The sequence below is a fragment of the Gopherus flavomarginatus genome, chromosome 7 (genome assembly GCF_025201925.1).
Source record: "Gopherus flavomarginatus isolate rGopFla2 chromosome 7, rGopFla2.mat.asm, whole genome shotgun sequence".
Lineage (NCBI taxonomy): Eukaryota > Metazoa > Chordata > Testudines > Testudinidae > Gopherus > Gopherus flavomarginatus.
Window position 1 is genome coordinate 12,631,178 of NC_066623.1, and position 21,434 is coordinate 12,652,611.

General features: G+C 41.0%; 1 protein-coding gene across 2 annotated transcripts; it reads right to left on the bottom strand.

Annotated features, from left to right (window-relative positions):
• Positions 1-7,872: 7,872 nt before the first annotated feature.
• On the bottom strand, positions 7,873-19,509 carry UBE2B (ubiquitin conjugating enzyme E2 B). 2 transcript variants are annotated; one of them, XM_050962884.1, is made up of 6 exons: positions 19,330-19,509; positions 14,974-15,054; positions 13,795-13,820; positions 12,189-12,278; positions 9,602-9,690; positions 7,873-8,443 (listed from the first exon to the last, which is right to left on the bottom strand). In XM_050962884.1, exons 1-6 carry the CDS (start codon positions 19,371-19,373, stop codon positions 8,315-8,317), a joined length of 459 nt encoding a protein of 152 aa, XP_050818841.1. In that variant the 5' UTR covers positions 19,374-19,509; the 3' UTR covers positions 7,873-8,314. The 2 variants fall into 2 exon arrangements, with proteins under 2 accessions (XP_050818841.1, XP_050818842.1); XM_050962885.1 differs by lacking the exon at positions 19,330-19,509 and adding an exon at positions 18,668-18,900.
• Between the last annotated feature and the right edge of the window lie 1,925 nt (positions 19,510-21,434).

Below are 21,434 nucleotides of genomic sequence, written 5' to 3' on the forward strand. Positions count from 1 at the left end.
GTGAGATCCAGGTTGCCATGTAGCACTAGGTAAAGTCACTACCTGTCTCTTACAGATTGGGAAACTGAGACACAAATGGGGATAGTACTTGCTCATCTGACAAGGGGATCGTGATGGTTAATTCATTAATAATTGTAAAGTGCTTTGAGATTCTCTGATGGAAGGTGTGGTAACAGTATAAAATATTAGAATTTGGTTGTGTAGGGTCAAGTTTCCTTGTGAGGAAGGGACAGATCACTGGCTGGGGGTTGTGCTGTGGCTTGGGAGAGGGAGGACAGATGACCTAGAGCCTGTTGGTTCTAAAGGTTACAAAATCTCTCAAATTTGCTGACACCTTGTACCCTAAGTCTGAGTTTGAGGTATTTTTCAGCTGTGTTAAATACAGTTTTGGATGCAAACTTTCAACTCAACTAGAGTGTCATGATTTGCCAGTATTAACAGACATTTTAGAAGGATATGTTGTGCTTTTTTGATTTCCAGCTGTTGCTCTGAATGTGCTTTAGACATTAGCTAATTAAGCTACTCGTTCTGAGGGGATTAAGTGACTTGATCAAGGTCTCAAGATTTGTCTACATTTAAACCACTACAGTGGCACCACAGCAGCGCGTCAGTGTAGACACTACCTATGTTGATAGGAGTTCTGTTGGCATAAATTATCCATGTCCCAGAGAGGTGGTAGCTAGGTAGATGGAAGAATTCTTCTGTTGACCTAACACTGTCTACATAGGGGGTTAGGGTGGCATAGATATGTCTGTCACAGGTGTAGATTTTCCACACCCCTGAGAGAGAGCGCTATGCCGGTGTAAGTTCCTGCTGTAGACCAAGCAACAGAGAGGGCCAGTGTCAAAGCTGGAAACAGAACCCAGATCTACTGACTCCCAGTCTTGTGTTCTTAATGCAATAGTTCACATACATATGATGCTCTTGCATTTATAACATTGCATCAAAGTCATGGTGTAAGTGAAAGTCCTATTGAAACAATGTAGGAAATGTTAAAATGCTGAGTGGAACAAGCTTTTGATTTTACCTATTTTGTGAAGGCACAGGTACCCACCCCTCCCCTCCCCCCAGTCGTAACAGGAACAAAACCAGTAGGAACTGATTAACATCTTTCTATTGTGTTTAAGAATCTGATCAATGTCAAGACAATAGGGAAGCAGGGGCTAGTAGGAATAAAATGGTTGTGACCTAAAATGAAAAAAAAATTTAGTCATTAGTGAAGAAGCATTTACAAATTTCAAATCTCCAATGAATGGAAATGTCATTAGCCCCTCCATGGGGCGTTACCAGGCCTTCTTTATACTACTCATCACCCATGTTTAATACAGCAATGCTCAGCTGGGTGTAATAATAAACAGTAGGTTTGGTTTATTAAGATTTACTAGAGTTCCAAGAATGCCTTGAATGAGCTACCAGCAACTTACAAGGGTATCACAGGGCCAATAAAAGGAAAATCTGTAATATATAGCAGAGAACTGCTGCTCTGGTCAACTGCTAACCACACTTGGATGAAATACTGAGCTGTAAAACATGTTTAAAATGGAAGGATAACTGCACTCTGAAAAAGCATGCATACTTCTTAAATTAGTTTATTGCAGCTTACTTTCAGGAGTTTCTATACTTATTAACTAGAGCTGATTTTCAGCCTCTCAGCTCTGTTTCGACAGCAGAATTCTTCCCTTTGTATCACGTTCTCTCTCTCTTAAAGCTGGGCAGACAGCAAAAGCTTAAAGTTGCATTATAAAGGAACGGCTTCAGTTTCTTTTACAATGCCACTTTTCTGAGCAAAGGTTACACTGAGCTTCTCTATGTGCCTAAACTCTGCTTAAGACGCTGCACATGTATTGCACTGTGCCAGTATTTTCCAGAAGTTAAAGTAAATGTACAGTAGCTAACAGTGTGCAGTATCACACCTATTGTGCACTAGCCAGAACGTTAAGGCTGCTGTACTAATTCCTCTGGTTGCCCTGTTAGGGAAGCTAGTCCTCCCATTTGGTACTAAAAGTTCCAGAGTTCTATTTCTAAAGCTGTACATAACCTGTTTGTTAATGACTGTGGAAGCTGGGTTGGACCATAGATCACTGCAAGTTCAACACACATTACATGAAATGTTTTATTAAGTGAAAGCTAGTCAAGAACAGTGACTGACTGAACATCACTGAAAGCTTTTTGTAACATCAACGTACAAAATCTCTTGAAAGTATTTAGTACAGCTAGTGAATAAGTTTGGCCAATGAGTTATGGCATCAAATGAAATACTCAAATACTTTTCCATTAACACAGTATCATTTATAAAACCTTAGAAGCTGGAAACATTTTTTTAAAAAAAAATCTCACATTTGACTTTTAAAACAAAATTTAAAAGTAAAATTTTCAAACTTGGGTTCTATACTTAAGTGAAGATGGTCAAAAGTGAGTAGTGATTTTTGGGTGTTTAACTTTAAAAATGTTTATTAAGTGTTGAGAACCTCCCCTCTGAAATTCAGGTCCTTCAAAGTGCCTTGAGTTGGGCTATTCAAAATAAACTAGTGTCTTCTAAAAAATCTAGGCACCCTACATAAAAGTGGCTCTTCACTGAAGTCAGTATGTTGTGGGTGCTCAGCCCTCTTTAAAAAAAAGAACAAAAGAAGAGGTGACTTAAGTATGTCAAATTTAGACATCATGCTTTTAAAGTTTTGTTTTAAATGAGCAAATAGGAGTATCTTTCACATTTCTAGAAGCAGGGACATTTACGCAGCCCTTTGTTTTCACCAGCATAACTGATTAACCCATTACAGTGTGGTGGCAGCTGTAGACCCAAGAGAGGAAAATCTTTTCTTTGGCAGTTTTATTTTTAAACATCTTAAAATTCTGAGAATGTGGCCTATAACATCCAGGTCTGACAGTGAAGGTCATAAGTGGTAATAACCTGATGTCCCCTGACTCCTATTCTCACTCTTACAGTAAAAATATGCAGCTAATAGAGCAGGCTGACCATCACTATATATTTTACATTAACATCATTCTTTTCATCCTGAAGTATTTACAAACTATGGCTCTGATCCTGTAACCATTTAGGCACACAAGTAACTTTACATATGTTAATAATACCAGTGAAGTCACACTATCTAGTGTGTATATACATACATGTCATGATGCTGCTTTTATCTACCTTTAAGAATTAAGGGTGTAAATCTAACCAGCATTTAAACCTATGGATGCAGAGAACCTATTCTAAACCACCTGACACTTAGACCACTAAGTTATTCCTTTGGAGATATCCTGCATGCATACATCCCAGGAGTGCGAGGTGTATGTTAAGAACAATTGCAAGATTGGGCCCTAAGTGTTTTACAACAGTTTATTTGTATGCATTTCCCAATTGCTTTGCAGACTCTTATTAAGGAGTAGCAGCCATCTTTCACACACAGCTTTGTGTAAATAAATACACTTTTTAATTTGTATCATTGTTTGCACTCACTTTCTTATAAGTGGCTAGTGTTCTGTTTGCCTTTGAGTTACAGAACTACCTTGACAGTGTGTCTCCTGGACTTTGGAAACTGAACACGTTGCTTCCCAAAAATATTCTTCCCTAGAGATCCCATAGTTTTCTGCCTAATCTACTCACTCTTGCACCTGGCTTATCAGAAGGGACAGCTGCAGCAGAGTATATTTATTACTTTTCCACTAGAAGAGGTCAGCATTATTTAAGTCATGTGACCACCTTTTTCGAAAATGTTTTGTTATAATCTTATATTTTCCCTTTTTTCATGCTTTAGTAGCAATCTAGAAAGTTACAGCTGAAAAGTTGTTACTAAAGTTGGTACAGTGAGTTTAGACTAGCAACAGGGAAGGACTTCAAAGTGGGACAAAATTAAAGATCTTTATTCTACATCATTTCAAATTACTGTTCCTTTAAAACAAGATGCCAAAAGATTGAAACCACCACCACTGTACTAATATGCATCTTAGAATTCAGAAATATCAATTTCAAGCAACTGTGAACAGTGATCTCAGCCAAGTGGGGAGAGAAATAGTAGTTAGAGTAGACAGAGGAGGGGAAGCTCTCACTGCACCAGCCACAGAGGGGAAGTTGTAATTAACTCTGTTTACCCAAGCCAAGAAAAGTTGCTGTCCCCACTCAGCACCCTAAAATTCTTAGGCTAAGTACACTGAGGTGGTAGATACTTGTCTTAGGCCCTTCACCCCATTTCATCCTTCCCTCCTAAAAATGAAGACTTCCTTATCTTTCTATCCCCGTCACGGCCACTTGAACAGTACCCATCCTCATTTCTTCTCACCCCCAACCAGCACCTACTTGCTCTCAGCAACCATCCTGTTTTCCCTCCGAGAGCTGATCCACATTCCATGTAAGGAAATGTCCAGCCCCCACCTCGCTCGCTGCTGCTGAGCAGTGCCACCTTTCCCCTGCTAGGTTGGTGGAAGGAAAGGCATCTCACAGAAGGTTGGCTGAAGAGAGGGAGTATCCCCAAAGAAGGGGAGGAGAAGGAAGAGTGGGACTCCCTTCAGGCAGGAGGCCTCTGCTAGCCCCTCCTTCCAGCAGAAACAGACCTAGCTTCATTTCTACTATGGGGCCCTAAAGCCCTTAAAATTACCTATTGCCCACACTGAATCCCCCTGGGAACTGGCAGTGTTCCTATGGGTTAAAGATCTGCTTCTGTAACAAACCTCTCCTTCAGTGGTAGCATGAGCAGGCCTAAATTATTTGGAATTTCTGCCAATATAAAAGTTGTGAGAGTGACACTTGTACTTCCATATCTCAGTCCGCAAGTACTGCACATAAGTTATGCAATGTTACCCTAAACACGACAAAGACCATGTTTGGAGAGTAGTCAAAGAAAGTAAAACTACTGTTATATTTGCAATGGGCTAGCACAACATCCAACTTCTGTACAGTCTTCTCTCTTAAATCAGCCACCTGAGTTACAAAGGCTATAAACAATCTGTTTACGCAGCAGATTGTATCAAGAGCTTCTGGGGATGAAAAACTCAAAGCATTCCCATTCCTCAAAGCTTCTCAGTAGTTTTAAATAAAAGCATATATTTATCAAGAAGTTGAAATACGTAGTGCTAAACTTGCAGCTATCAAGGAAAGTAACATTAATAAATTACTCATCTAAATAGCTCTTAGAGTAACATAATGGAACATGTTCTTCAAAAGATTTAAAATAGACGCAGTCTTAGGAGCTTAGTTTCTAATATCACTGCTGTACACCAAATTCTCCAGAAACAACTGTGCAGAGAACTACTGTCATCCCCCCAAACAAATAATTACAGTCCATTCTATCCTTTCATCTACAAGTGGTGTCTCCAGATCATTTTGCATCTGAAAGTAAATAAATAAAGCAGCTGCCTCAATTCAAACAACCAGCACTCTGGAACACTCTTGCTTCAGTAGCTTTTGTTGGCAGTGACTTCACTCCATCATTATCTTCATAAATATTTTCCCATAAACTGAAGTTTTCTTTGGTTTATTACCTACCTGTGAATTGATAGCTTCAAAACACCTATTATTGGCAGGGCAATCATTGTGAGATGCTGTGCTGTTTGAAACAGTAATTTGACAATGTTTTTTCAATGTGGAGACATTTCAAATTTATCTATGATCAGGTATAAGTTTTCTCTTAACATCCCATGGTTCTGTTATTTATATTATGGTAGCACCGATGGGCTCCAGCCATAGATCTGAGCCCTACTGTGCCAGGCCCTATATAAATACAAAGAGACAATCCCAGCCCTGAAGAGCTTACAGCTTAAGCACAAGATGAGAGACCATGGGCAGATGCAGTAGAGAGGGAAGTTCAAGGTAACAGTGAGACAACACAGGTCAGTATAAGCAGCAGCAGCCGTCAGAGTCAACCAGCTCCTAACCATTGCAAATTTTTTTATACGCATCCCAGAAGAGAATTTAAAGAACAATGAGGAGGACTTCATTAACATTCTAGATGAATACATTCCATCTATGGTTGGAGGAAGGAAGAGGCACATAATGTTAAGGATGACCAATACAAAGTTATTTTCATTATGTACCATAATTGGCTGAGCAAAGTGAGGTCCTATATTCAATTGGATGGCGTTTCTCTGTTGGGCATATACTGTTTCAGTTCATTTTGAAATCTAATACCAATACATGCACAAGTCAGTAAATAGTTCATGAAAAATTATAATACAACTGTTTACTGCATCAGTGTATCAGTAAAGGCAGAACTAGCTTTTACCTGCCAGCATTACAAAGAGTCTTTTAGTTTCAAAAACTGGAGCCAAATTAAACGTCTTTTTTCAAGGGGAGTATTGAACAATACACTGGCATATATTTACATTGCTCTCTTTTTATTACTCATTCGCACAACATCCTAAAATTAGTCCTTAAAATGCAGTTTGGCAAAGTGATTAATATCAGCACGTTTGTTGCATTGGTATCCTGTGTATTTTCAGTGTATGCCAAGGGCTTGTCTACATGGGAAAAAAATAGGCCATAGCAGCTGGTGCACACTAACTATTCTGCACTAATTGCCCCAGTAGACACTCTTACTGCACACTAAAAATGTCTTTGTGCACAGTAGCTTACTGCACTTTGGAAGTTGATTAAGCTAAATTACCTGTAGGCATTCAATGCATAAGTGTCCACATAGGTAGCTGGTAGGCAATAGCTAGTGTGCTCTAAATTCACACCCTAGATTACTTTGCACTTACTTCCTTGTGTAGGCAAGCCCTTAGTTTAATGATAAAAATAAGTTTGTGCTGGCTTGTACATCCTCAGCAAAATTGTTAACTAAGATAGAAATGCAGTTTCTGTCATGCCTTATACTTAAACAACCCCTGTAGAGAACGCATGGTTGTATACAGGTAATGGAGGATGGAATCGGAAGTCTAAGAGACTGCGTGTGTATCGCTGGGGACAAAATAGAGCCTGTAAAATCTTTATTACAGATGGTGTGATATTATAGGGACCCAACCTAACTTTCCGATTGCACGGAGAAGTTATTAAAGTGGCAGTTAGAAAAACCCCACCTGACTAATTGTAAACTAAACAAATTTGATCTCGAGTGTCTGAGAAATAGCCACGGAACTAGACAATATCACTTTTACAGTCACAATTAAAATGCAGTCCTCTGAAAACAATGTGTCTTGCAGGAGTTTTCTAGGTAGAATGCGTAAGAGAGCCAACTGTTTGGCTACAATTAGAAAATAAACATCAAAAATACATCTCAGTAACAGTATGTGATACATGATAGATTTAACTAATGCTTTTCTCACAATTTAAGGAAGAGTAAATATAATAATAATATTATCCTATTATGTATCAACTTGTACAGTAATACATAAGACCTCTTAGTTAGGAATTAAGCAATTCTGGATGATCAGAGATCAAGTTATAGTAAACCTATTTCATGTGTGTTAATATACAATGTGAAAGACTTGTTAAGTGATTAATACTTTCCCTGCATGTGACAAGCTATTAAGCATCTTATACATGTATGCAACAGTGATACTAATAAAGCTTGTATTAGTGAGAAAAAGGATGGCCTACAGGCCAAAACACAGGACAGAGTCAGATGATATGGGTTCTGGTTGCAGCTGTGCCACTGACTTGCAGTGTGACTTTAGATGAGTCACTTATCTGTGCCTCAGTTTCCCCATCTGTAAAATGGGGCAGATACGTCCCTACACATTTGTGCAAGAAGACTACAGGACCAAAGCAAGCTCCAGTGTAGGTAGACATATCTCCACTGAAGACTATTAATGCATTACACATCACAGCAGTTTTCCTCATATTTGTAAAGTGCATAATATTAGCATTTATCAAGAGAAAAAGATTCAACACTAAAACTAAGCCCTTTGAAAGAGATACAAAAGAAATTAACAAAAGAATGTCTTGCACTGAGGTTATGTATTTAACAGTTTTACATGTAATATTTATATATAAAAACTTTAAGTGCTTTTCTCCAATTTAAAAATCTAAAGAATTCAAAAATAAGGCATTCAATATTTGAAAAAGTACAGATTTACAAAATGTGTATATTCTTTCATGAAAACTCCACATCAACATTATACACTTGGAAAAAAAATACAAACAGGATATATTACAAATTTATGTAGCAATAACTTAGTTCATACCATGCAATAAAAAGTACATTAATCAAGATACACAAGCTTTTAAAGTTTCTAAACTGAAGGGCTTAATTTTTTTGCAAACATGTTTGTATGCAAATCCTTAGAACTTGTGGCACTTAAAATTTCTGGTAGCCTTTCTACTGAGTGTTAAATTGGACACAATGATTATGAAGAGGAAGATTAACAAAGTAGTCATCTATTATGAATCGTTCCAGCTTTGCTCAACAATAGCTGAAACTCTTTTCTCATATTCACGTTTGTTTTCCTGATAAAGTTGTGCTGCCTGACTGTTTGCAGGACTGTTTGGATTAGGTTCATCAAGCAGAGACTGTGAGAGGACGGGGAAAGAAAAAAAAATAAGATACTTGGACCAGTATGTTCTTGATAGTAATTTCATTAAACACACACACCATGGGGAACAACAGGATGCTGATTTTGCAACTAGCTTAAGCTCTGCACTCCTGGGGGAATTCTGTGCCATTGCACAATGCAGAATTTCATGTTTCCTCCTCGACAGAATTGGGGATGCAGAGCTGCTGACGGCCACTAAGGGCCGCTGGACTCTGCAGAGGCCAGCTCACAGTAAGCATAGCACCCAGCATCCTCATTCTCGCTGGGACGTGAGAACACCTGGGAGACCCAGGTGTGGCAAAGGCTGAGGAAGAACAGGGATGCACCACACCACATACCCAGACAGAATAGTAAAGAAGCTGAGGTGAGTAAAGGCTCTGGGGCTGAGGATGTCTAGGTCAGGGGGTGCCACACCACTGGGGGGAGGAGGGTACGGGTATCTCTGGGGGCCCTACACAGCCCCCTCCAGTACCCCCCAACTGGAACTAGGTTGTCATAGGGTTTCTTTAACTCTCTACTCCTAAGGGAATCTCTTTTGTTGTTGTGTGTATTGTTGGCACACTTGTTGACAGGTACTTTGAAATAAATTACCAAAATAATTGAAAATGGAGTGATTGCATTGTGTTATTTCGACACAAAATATGCAGATTTTTAAAATATTGCACATAATTTTTAATTTTTTGTTGCAGAATTCCCCCAGAAGTAGTCCTAACATATGAAATAGTTCCATCCTAAATTAATGCAGTCCAAGTAGCTGGATTCCAGTAATACTGGCTCTTTAACGATTTCACAAGCATAACGAAACATAGGCTTCAAAATAAAATAGTTAACATTTCTCACACACACCCTGGCCTTAAATACATAAAAATTACTGTCACATCTGGAATAATAATGGTCAGGAAAATTAATCAAAATAAATGTCCTCCTATAAGCATTCCCTGACAGGATTATTTTTATTGCTTAGAAATAAAGTGAATATATAGTTCATCAACTAACTAGTCTTTAAAATAAGCTTAAAAACTCATGATTACTTTTCAGTACAGTCCATTGGTGTTGATGCTGTCTGTTTATTTCACTGTATCATCGGTTTTGTGAAGGAGGGTTATCATCATATACTTAGCTTGCTAAAAATTACCTGAATTGAAGTTAAAATAGATGAAACATCATACGTTGGACTCCAGCGATTCTGAAGGATGTCTAAACATATGCTACCATCCGCATAAACTGTAAACAGAACACAGAAATTATTTAAAACTCCGGCCATTTTTAATTTGTTGTGATTAAACACTGCATGAATGGATGCACTATTTATATTGGAATGTGACAATTCAGTTTCACTAAACATTTTAGGAAGCATGAAAGGGAAATAAAGTGTTCTTCTGAGGAGAGCATTTTTGTAAGAATCGGACACCAGTTTTATACCTTGTATTTAGGGGAAAATACATACTTTGTTTGCTTTCAGTAACGTAAGAGGAGAGGAAGGATGGTCCAGTACTTGGGGCTCTAGCCTGGAATGTGGGAGCTCTGGCTTCAATTCCCTCCTCCATTTGTATGATCTTGGGCAAGTCACTTAGTCTGTCCATGACTCAGTTTCCTACGTGTAAACCAGAGATAACAGTATTTCCCTACCTCACAGAGGTGTTGTGAGGATAATTATGTTAAAAGATTGTGAGGAACTCAGATACTATGGTAATACGGGCCATATGAAGTACCTAAAAAAGAGATACTGGAGTTCTTGATGTTTCACAGTGGGGAGAAAGAAATGGGTAGGCAGATTTGAATTTGGGTAGGGTATGCCTACATTTCTCACGGCCCATGTGATGGAAGACTCATCCCAGTGCTACATCTGCCACAGTGCTGAATCAAACTGATGTGATGCCAGTGATCTTCACTCAGTGTTTCCCCAACAGGAGCACTAGTATTCTAGAGCAGCAGAGGTATAATTAATTATACTCCTATGCAGCTTCTTAGAGAAGGGGAAAAAATACAGCTTATCTACCCCTCACACCAAGTGTCTCGTGAAGTGTCTCTGGAGCATGACTGGAGAAGCACTAAGGATCCAATCCTGCTCCCAGTGAAGTTAAGATTCCTGCTAACTTGAATTGGTGCAGGATCGTGACACATATGCACACAAAGGGTTTGGCTACACTTGCAGCTGTACAGCGCTGGGAGTTAAAGCTGTCTTCGTACAGCTGTGTAGGGAAAGCGCTGCAGTGTGGCCACACTGCCTTGCAAATTCCGACCACTTCCCCCACCCCTCTCTCATTCACTCTTAAATGCAAATAGCCTTCAGACCAGATAAGCAGCTGCTCCAACAGACTCCCTTCCCGCCCCCGCAGTGTTGTTTCTCTCCTCAAGCAAACACTAGCTGTGGACAATCCCTGCCTGCCTCTGCTCAAGCAAAAAATTGCTGTGTTTGTTTTTTAGATAAGCAGCACCAGAAGCCCCAAGTTCATAACAAAACAAAGAGAGGCATCATAACAAAACAAAGAGAGTTCTTTAGTTAAAAGCATTATGGGAAAATTCCAGAGGTCAGTTACAGTGTAGTAAGATTAATCACTGTTTACACTGGCACTCCAGCACTGCAGCACCAGCGCTGTTCTCTTTATTCCTCTCGTCCACATGGAGTACAAACAGCACTGTAGCCAGGGAGATACAGCGCTGTACGTGCCTTGCCAGTGTGGATGGGGAGTAAGTTGCAGCGCTGTAAAGCCACTACCAGGCGCTGCAACTCTCCAGTGTAGCCAAGGCCAAAAGAAATGTAATCCTGATGAAAAAAGGGAACAGAGAAAAGAAACAAGAGCAAAGGAGAGATGCACACAACGGAGGAGGTCACAACTCAAGCTATGTCTACGCTACTATGGAATCAACGCTTCGGCGATCAATGTACTGGGGGTCGATTTAGCGGATCTAGTGGAGACTTGCTAAAATCGACAGCAGAGTGCTCTCCAGTCAACCCCAGTACTTCATTAGGAAGAGAAGTAAGGTAAGTTGATAGGAGAGTGTATCCTGTCAACCCAGCACAGTGTAGACACCGCAGTAAGTCGACCTAAGCTACATTGACTCCAACTACATTATTCATGTAGACATAGCCTCAGGTAGCTAGTGACAGGTATCAGGGTCTGAATTCAGTCCCTTGCAATTTAGGCCAGCAATACTTCAGAAGTAGTTCATTCAGTTTTTAAGAGAATAATTATATCATCATTCTAGCAGGCTGAAGAAACAGCTTTGATAAGGTTTAAAAAAAAAAAAAAAAATAATACACTAAGGTCCCCTCTGCCAAACAGAAGATTGCCACTATTCAAGACAGGTAGGTGCAATGGAACAAGGAAGTAAAAGGGATTATACAAAAGACTTTCCTAAAAATGAAGGAGCAGAAGAGGAAAACAAATTAAGTGTTTGACTTTAGTGAGAGCAGGAGAAAAGAGATCCAGAAATAAAGCATCTTGCTAAAATGGAAAGTTCCCAGAAACCAACATTGGCTATAAGAGAGTAGGATAGCAATAGTCTAAGATATTTCATTTCCTCATTGGCTAATATTTGCATTAGCTAACAAGACTGCACAATGATTACAGAATCCAGAAGTAGCTTCTTCTAACTAAGTTTACTGGCACCAGGATATTTACTTTGGAAAAAAATGTTAAACGTTGCTGAGCTTCAGGCTGTGATATCACACTATTCTATTCTACATTTGTTTTGGCTAAATAAGTATGAATACTCACCATTCGGATGAAACATTTTTGATAAAAATCTAACAGTTGGCGGCTTATTTGGGTATTCTTCTGAAAATTCTATTATTAGTTTAAAAGTACCTGTCCAAGAAAGCAAACACAAAAACATCATGTAACTATAATTGTATCAAAACATCTTTGTGAACACTTGACGTGATATTTATATTTCAAATGCCAATAAAACTGATATGTATTGCCATGAACAAAAATAGCATCAGCATCTTTGTAAAATTTAGAGGAGCCTACTCAATACACAGAAAAGCAACTATTTGAATAGAGTACAACTTCAGTTATCTAAAAATTGTAACCGACACTTAGAAAAATCCTCCAGTGGTCTGAACTATGTTATTATCAGATACTGGGGAGGTGACACTGCACTTGGACAGCAGGAAGTTTTGGATAACTGTATGTGACCAATAGTTTAAAGAGAAAAAAAAAGGGGGAAAGAGAGCGAGCGCACTAATCTGTCATTTTGTTCAGCCAACGTTTCCAAATGATTCCTGTTTTGACAGTTTTTGGGATTCAGTGAATCAGAAGGTAAGAGTTTTCCTGCCTGGATCAAACACTTCTAAAGAAGAATTTTTTTTAAAGGTGAAATACTGAATTTCTGTTGACACCATTAATCAACAACTTAAAAATAATGACTATCATCACCCACTAGCTATTTTAGTGTCTCTTCAGTAGGCCTGACCCTCCAGTGCTTAGTCACTGAAATCTATCGGAGTTAGACCTAAAATGGACTATGGCTGAGCCCAGTACATGAAAAGATGGATTTTTATAACAAATGGCTTCAACCTTTAAAACCTGAGACTGATTTATTGAAAAATATTTATTAAGGACCAGTGAATATGTATGCCACATATCACCAATTTCAACCCACTTCCACCCAACTTCTCCCTTCCCTACACACACAGTAAGCTATTTTCTGACTTGCAAGAAAACTAGAAAGCCCTGTTAATGACCATTCCTTGCATAACTGAAACGACCCCCCCTTTCCGCATATACAGTAGATATTACACTTATACAGTTCTTTCGTGTTTGTTTACAATTTGATCTTTTTCATTAAAACAGTTTTATACAGAGATCAATTCAAGATTATTTCCTCTTGCTCTTAATAAAATCTGATTCACCTTTGTGTTGTATCATGTGCTAAAGACAAAGCCATATGTAACCAGAGAGCATGAAAATCTTTGTGACTAGGCATAAGACATATGAAACAGTCCGATGATATTAGCCTTCAGCATCTCCTACTGAACATTCCACTCTCCCTGTATATAAACACTTCTAGATATGGCCACTGTTTCACAGGATTACAGTTACTCATCAACCACTGTAGAGAAAAGACAATGCACTGGCACGAGTTTTGGCCAAAATACTGTAGTCTCTGTTAGACAGCAAGCCCTTACCAACTCACATTGTCTGTTGGCTTGCTTTTTCTAGTTCAAAATTAAGTTGTGTGTGTATTATGGCTAAAAAAAAAAAAAAAAACAAAAAAACCATACAACATTTTATATATAGGAAATATAAAAATCTTTCTTAAAAGCAATGCTGGGATCATTTCTGAAAGAGAAGGGAATAAAAAAAATTAGTTACCTACCATCCTCAAAAGGGGTACCTTCTGGCCTAGAAATAAAAATATAAATATATTTATCTATTTTTACACAGGCACCCAAACCTCCCCCATCCCCTTCAAAATAGAAATGGGGGGTGGGGTGGGGTGGGGGAGAGTAAAGAATTAAGATGCAACTCCTTGATATTTCCCAGGATACTCAAAGTACTCTCCTATTAAACTGGTAACTTGGTTTTTAATCCAGAAATTGGATTTCTTACAACTGATCCAGGACAATAACTATTTCGTAAAATGGGGACGACCAGAATCAATGGGAAGATTCAGATTCACTAAAACTGCAATAAGATCACTAGCAAAGTACTAGGATTTATGATAAGACTGAATTGGTTTCCTGATCCATGAGATACCTAATGTAACTAGACAAGTTCTGCCCACAGAATTGTATTGTAAACCAATCTGGTCACTGCTAACATCTAAATTTGTCTGCAAAGGGCATGGAATTCTTATGTGCTTCTCAGGGGGAATCCTGCCTTTTCTTGTTTTCCTACCCAATCTTCAACATAATCTCCTTTGTTTTCACTATGAATTGATACAAATTTTAAAAAAAAAGACAAGAAAATGGACATTATAAGGCTACAGAAGGACAAAAATGTAGCTGCTTTCCTTGAGTGCTCTACTATGCCTCAGTATTCAAGGTTATAGACCATACAAACCTATTTCCTCATCAGAACATACTTACTAATTTTTGCTGTTTTGTCTCAAACTCAGCATTTTGGCTTAGTACATGCACATAGTCTCAAGCGTTTTCATAGAATCAGCCATTATCTAACTCAGGGGTAGGCAACCTATGGCACGGGTGCCAAAGGCAGCATGCAAGCTGATTTTCAGTGGCACTCGCGCTGCCCGGGTCCTAGCCACCGGTCCAGGGGGCTCTGCATTTCAATTTAATTTTAAATGAAGCTTCTTAAAACATTTTAAAAAGCCTTATTTATTTCACATACAAAAATAGTTTAGTTACATATTATAGACTTATAGAAAGAGACCTTCTAAAAACGTTAAAATGTATTACTGGCACACGAAACCTTAAATTAGAGTGAATAAATGAAGACTTGGCATACCACTTCTGAAAGGCTGCTGACCCCGATCTAACTTATATTTAACCGTTTAGTATTATCTTCTCTACAGTGAGCAAAAGTCTTCTCTTACCCAAATATAACTGCATTCCATTGCATAATGTTATTCTCAGATGGCGCACCACTGACACCCACAGGAGGGTCTTCTTGCAATCTAACAATTAAAAAAAATAGAATATGAAAAAAATGTACATGTTAAAATTATACACACACACACACACAGCGCCAAACTCAGACAGAAACATGTAAGCATATCCAGAGTTTGTACCCATTTCTTCTTCACTACTAGAGAATTCAGGCTGTGGTTTGGAACACAGACTACATACTTCAGTGTTATATGCACATTAAATATTCCAGAGACAGAAGCCCACCAAGGGATGCAGATCAGGGTTTTCTCTTCGAATATTTTTTCAATATTATTAAGACAGATCCGCACCAAATAAATAAGTGAAGCATATGTTTCCTCATGCATGGAACACATCATCAAATACAAGAGCAGTTATGAAACATCTTGTACATCTGGTTTAAAACACCACATTGCAAATAATGAAATGAGCATTCAGACAGACACCCGCTGGCTACAGCAGTGAAGAGAAAGAGAGAAAAAGATGTATAACCACAAATTGACACAACTAAACCGTAACTATTGTGGAAACCAACCAATTATATTTGTGTGATGCACACATTGGAAACTAGTAGAAGGGAACACAGATCAGGTTTTTCTTATGGTTTTTAATACTATATGGACCAAATTTAGCCAGACCACACAGGCCTATTTTGGCTAGTAACCTGTTCTCTCAGTATGCTCAGTCAGATAACTTAAATGTCAACAGCATGAGCTACCTACCGCTTTGGCCAGGAAGAGAAGGAATGTGCACTTCAGAGATAGCTTTGGCATTTAAATCAGGACAAAGTTTCACACACTGCACTGTGGGAAGGTCTTTAACTACAGAGAATTTGTGGTGTGGCCTGAACTGAAAGCTTAACTTGTTTGAACAGAGTCCAGAGATATTTAAGAGCTAGGAACAATATGGTATTTATAGCATTCACATTCCTTTTCTACAAGCAAAACTAAAAGCTGTAATTAAATTAATATTTCTCTGTAATTTTATTCAAAGGGAAGAAAAAAATCAGTATTCAGGTAGGTAATCTGTCATATTCCTTTCTCATCACCACCCTGTTGGTCACTATACAAAGCTTACATTTAAACAGTAATCAGAGTTCATAGCCGCACAGGTAAGCTGAATGGTCCTGGCTGCTATGTCACCCTAAAATAAACAGGAAACAAAACAAAAAAATATTCCCCATTCACTTCAGACAAGATTCTGACATTGTAAAGATACGTGATCTCAGTTTGCAGGCATAAAATGGACAGATCACATGTCTGATAGATTCCATTCCAAGTTTTAATGTATTTATTTAGATGTACTTTCCCTTCATATGTGAAATCTCCACTTCACTTACAATTTTAACAAAATAAAATAAAAAAATCACTGCTTCTAACAGCTATTCCTTTTCATTGGAATCATAATTACTTTCATTTTTACCATCTATGTGACCCACTACAAGCAAAAAGATTTAATATCCTATTTTCACTTAACGGGAACTAAAAAGTGTTATGCTCAAATAATGCAATATCCACATGCACTGGGTGAGTTAAATGGCATCTAAAGCTCCACTCAGAGGTTCCTAGCTTTGTAGGTTCAAATTAGACTTTTAATATTGTATTACAAGGCTAGGTGAAGCCAGGGGCGGCCCCAGGGATTTTGCCGCCCCAAGCACAGCAGGCAGGCTGCCTCCGGCGGTTTGCCTGCAGAGGGTCCGCTGGTCCCGCAGCTTCGGCAGATCTCCCGCAGGCACCTGTGGGAGGTCCTCTGAAGCCACAGGACCAGCGGACCCTGTGCAGACACGCCTGTGGGAGGTCCACCAAAGCCATGGGACCAGCGGACCCTCCGCAGGCACGCCGGCAGAGTGCCCCCGCGGCTTGCAGCCCCAAGCACACACTTGGCGTGTTGGGGCTTGGAGCCACCCCTGGGTGAAGCTACAAATACATATCATACACATATGACCATGGTTTACAGATATAATATTGTGGTACCTGCAAATACACTACACCTAAAAAGGAATACTATTAAAGTTGACTCATTTCCAATAATTTATCAGTCACGTTAATTCACATCACGTTGAAACAAAGCATACAATGTAAAGCCCCTAACAATTAGCTTATAAAAGGCTTTTCTACATGCATAATAGATGCTGTACATAACATGTAATTAAATGACAAACTGGAACAGTTGTTCCAGAGTGTCTGTACTTTGGCACTTACCATTTTTTAAACAGAATATAACTACCGTACCTTCTTTCACTAAGCTGTAGAAAAAGGTCCTTGTTTACAAACATTTTTAAACAATGTGTGACAAACTATCAACCAGAATAGCATATACATGAATCCAGAAGTTTTCAGTAGTTCTGGCTTGTCTCAAGATGGGCACACAGAGGTACCAACAACCTGATGATTTTATTCACTTCAGCTGCAGTTGTGGATCTTCAGCACTGGGAGGATGGGGGCAAGGAGGGTAGAAGACCACCATGCAAAGTACCTCAAGGTACAAATACAGAGGCCCAAAAAATGAGGGAACATCTCTGAAAATGTTAGTTTTATTCACTAAGCATTTCACTTCTAGGCCCACAAAAAAGTTACAAAAACCAACCGGAGAATGTTGATATGTGATCTCCAAAGGCGTTTAAAAAAAAAAACAATCTTAAGTCTTTGAATATGAGAGTATATATGAGCATTTGAAACCTGCGTAAATATTTACAGGCTCAATATTCCCTCCCCTGTCAAGTTCCATCCTGAAGCAAAGTTTGACATCATACAGCTTGTTCCCTTAAATTAGAGGGTTATTGCATCATGGAACCTCTCATATAATCAGAATGTGCTTCTTTAAATGTTATAACTAAGTGTTCGGTCTATAAACAGTGGCTTTCACAAATAATACAGGTTTCCTAACAGAACCACAGGCAACATAATGAAAGGTTCTTTGGACATTTCTCATGCAAGCTGTTGACAGAGAAAGGACAGTGGCTATTGGTTAAAAGACATAAGCACCAACTTTTATCCTTAGATGCCTCCAGATGTCAGCATACTGTAAGAAGCAAAGAACTTTGGAGAAAGTAACCCTAAACAAAAACAAAAGCAGCCTCCTTTCTACAGAGGCAGAGATTCAACTAATCCCTTTAGTGGGGCAGGATATTTTAACTTTCTTATCAAGATGTGTTTGTAGGAACAACATTTACCATATAGACCCAAACTTGCTCAGCATCCCTGCCCCAAAGAGTACAGGGGGAAAAGACTGCTGGTCTGGTAGTCCTGACCCCAGTAACAGTGCTTTGACAAACCAGCATTTTGCCCTCTTACCAGCATTGAGAGGTTTTTGCATTCCTTGAGAGCAGACAAGCTAGAAAGTGAAAGGGTTGTTTCTGTATTATTAAGTCTCCCTTTCAAATAACAGTCCAGCATAGTGGAGGGAAAAGGGGACAAAGATAAATAAAGCCAATTAAATCCTAAACATGGAGAAGCCCTAAACTGGTGCACATAACTGATGCATTGGAAAATGTACAGATTCAGCGCAGTCCAGCTAATAAGGCTCTAGACTGGGCGTCAGCAGACTGGATTCTATCCCTAGCTCTGTTAATGACTTTGAGCAAGTCACTTCACCTCTCCAGGCCTCAGTTTCCCCAAGTACGACACAGACAGCAATAGCTACCTGCCCTTCGAGCTCAGTGGCTGGAGAGTGCTGTACAAGAGCCAAGCGTCACTCCTGGACCCCAGGCCATGGCAGGCCGATCCCAGACAGATACCCGATCAGACACCTGACGGGTCTGCCTGCCCCCGCCCCTCCGCTTTACACCTGGGCAACGCCCGTCCAGCTCGCCAGCCCCGAGGCCTTGCGGATTTGATTTAGCAGCACCGGTGCGCCAGCCTCGGGGCCGCTCCCTAGGCCTGACTCACCCGGCTCACCGCGCCGACCCCAGCCCAGCAGCGGGGTGGAACAGGACCAGGGAACCGCCTGCGCCTCCACCCCGCCCCCACGCCAGGGGCGCCCACAGCTGCTCCCACCCGGCAGCACCCAGGGGCTGGCCGCCGGGGAGCCCGCCGAGCCCCACGGGTACGCGGCCCTGTGGCGGGGGTGCCGGGGGCTCCTACCCCTCTCCCCACAGCACGCAACGCAGCGCCCGCGGGGAGGCAGGACAGTTCAGCCCCGCAGGGAGGCTCCTGCCCGGGCCAGGAGGGGCCTGCTACACGCAGGGCATGGCGGGACGCCAGTGAGACCCACGGGGGGGGCATGAGGGGAGCCCCTGTGCTCCCTCGGGAGGGCACGACCCCGGCGCGCACCCGCTGGGGAGCCGGCCGAGGCGCGACGCTCACCTCTTGAAGTCCCTCATGAGCCTCCGCCTGGCCGGAGTGGACATGATCCTCTCTGGGAAAAGAGTCCCTGTTCCCAGGAGCCTCAGCACCGCTCACAGCGCGGCGCTCTCCCTCCCCAGCCTGCAGCAGTAGCGGCGGCGGCGGCACAAACAACCCTGCAATGGCGTCTCCCTCCGCCTGGGGGAGGGAAAGTCACCGGCCCCCCTCTGCGACCGTACCACTGCTTCCGGTGGGGAGAGTGTGCGTGCGTGTCCGCCGTCAGAACGTACCACTGCGCCGGCCGCGGGGGGAGGTGGGGGCGAGGCAAACCGCCGACGTTCTAGCCTGAGAACGCACCGCGGCCCGGAGTAGGGAGCTGCGCCGTCAGCGAATCTCTGCGCGAGCCCAGCCCGGCTGGCAGGGCGCTGCCCTGGGGGTAGGAGAACGCTCTGAAGGCACCGCTCGCTGTGTAACAGCTCCGCTGTGCTTTAGAAGCGGATGAATAATACACACAAACACGGGTGCTGGCGGAACTAGAGGTGCTGCCGCACTGCTGGCTTGAAGTGCTTTCCAGGGTTTACTGTTTGGTTCAATGGCTCTCAGGGCCCCCCTCCCCCGCCAAATTGTGCTAGCAGGACTGCACACAGAGAAATACTGCGGCCCCTGCCCTGGGTACATCCTCAGCCGCCTTGGCAAATTCCTGCCTAGCCTCACCTGCCCGGTGGGCAGATGGGCGTGCCAGCTCCATCGGGTGAGCAGAGGGGAACGAGGGCTGCAGCTCCCTCCCCCTGCCTTTTCTGCTTTGGAAGTGGATTGAGTTAAACCAGAGAAAGACTTTTTTTTATTCCAAAATAAGAACATCCACTCATGTGGAGCTATCTGGGAGTAGCTATTCTGCTTTAAGTTCACATCCCATCTTATCCCATCTTATTCGTTTCATGTGTAAACCAGCCCCCATAGGGGCTATCAGGCACAGGGCATAGTTAATGCTGCTTTCAGCACAGTTCTCAGGAAGCAGACGCTCTTGAAGCCATTCCTACACTAGCCCCAGCATGACCCGGTAGTGAAGACACAGCCTACACTGACAGAAGAGGTTTGTCCGTCTGTGTAGAGGTTTTTCCATTTGTGTAAGAACACCACCTTCTTGAGTTGGATTGCCAACTCTCCAGGATTGGCCTGGAGTCTCCAGGAATTAAAGATTAATATTTAAGTAAAGATTATGGTATGTGATTAAATCTCCAACCAAAATTGACAACCCTATCCTTGGACCCCCACAGAAACCCGTTCACAATGAAATAGGCACTCTATAGCAATTAAAGTGTGGAGCAGAGAAGCAGCTACACTGAATCATGGTTCATATTTAAAATTTAGGTTGACATAGCCACATTGCTCAGGGATGTGAAAAATCCACACTCCTGAATAATGTAGCTATGCCAACCTAACCCTTAGTATGGACATTGACTTAACAACTGTCACTTGTTTCCTTACCGGCTTGCTTTTGCTTCCTGCTACCTATATACTTGAAGAGGAGCATCAGGCCCTTAATTATTTGTAACCCTTAACGCAGTATTTTAAAAAAACCTGTGTTAGCTAATAATGGTGTTTTCTTATTACTAGATGAAGCAGATTCTAAACTAAAGCTACTTTGTGTGCTTTATTGGGGGATCCCATTGACCTAGGTGCCATGCAAACATATAGAAAGAGATGGTCCCTGCCCCAAAGAGTTTATAATGCAAGCCCCCCTCATCCTGTAAATACTTATTCACATGCTTAATTTTAAGAATGTTTATATTTCCATTGTCACAAGACAATGGAACTGTTCACGTGCAAGTTAGGCATGTACATACATGTTTGCAGGGTCAGGGCTTAATATAAAGAAACAAAAATCTATAAAATCTTCTATTGTAATGGAAGACAGAAAGGATCTATTAAGCTAGCTAGTGCTAGTTCATACTTGTTAATGCAGAATTGTTTCTTACAACAGTAGGAAATAATTCCCTCTGCCCATGTGCCAAGTGATCTCTCTTTCCTCTTTCAAAATTGCTCCCCTGACTTCCTTCACTTTTATTCTGTTGCTGGTCATTTCTAATTCTCTTGCATACATGGCCTTCAAATTGTTTATATTG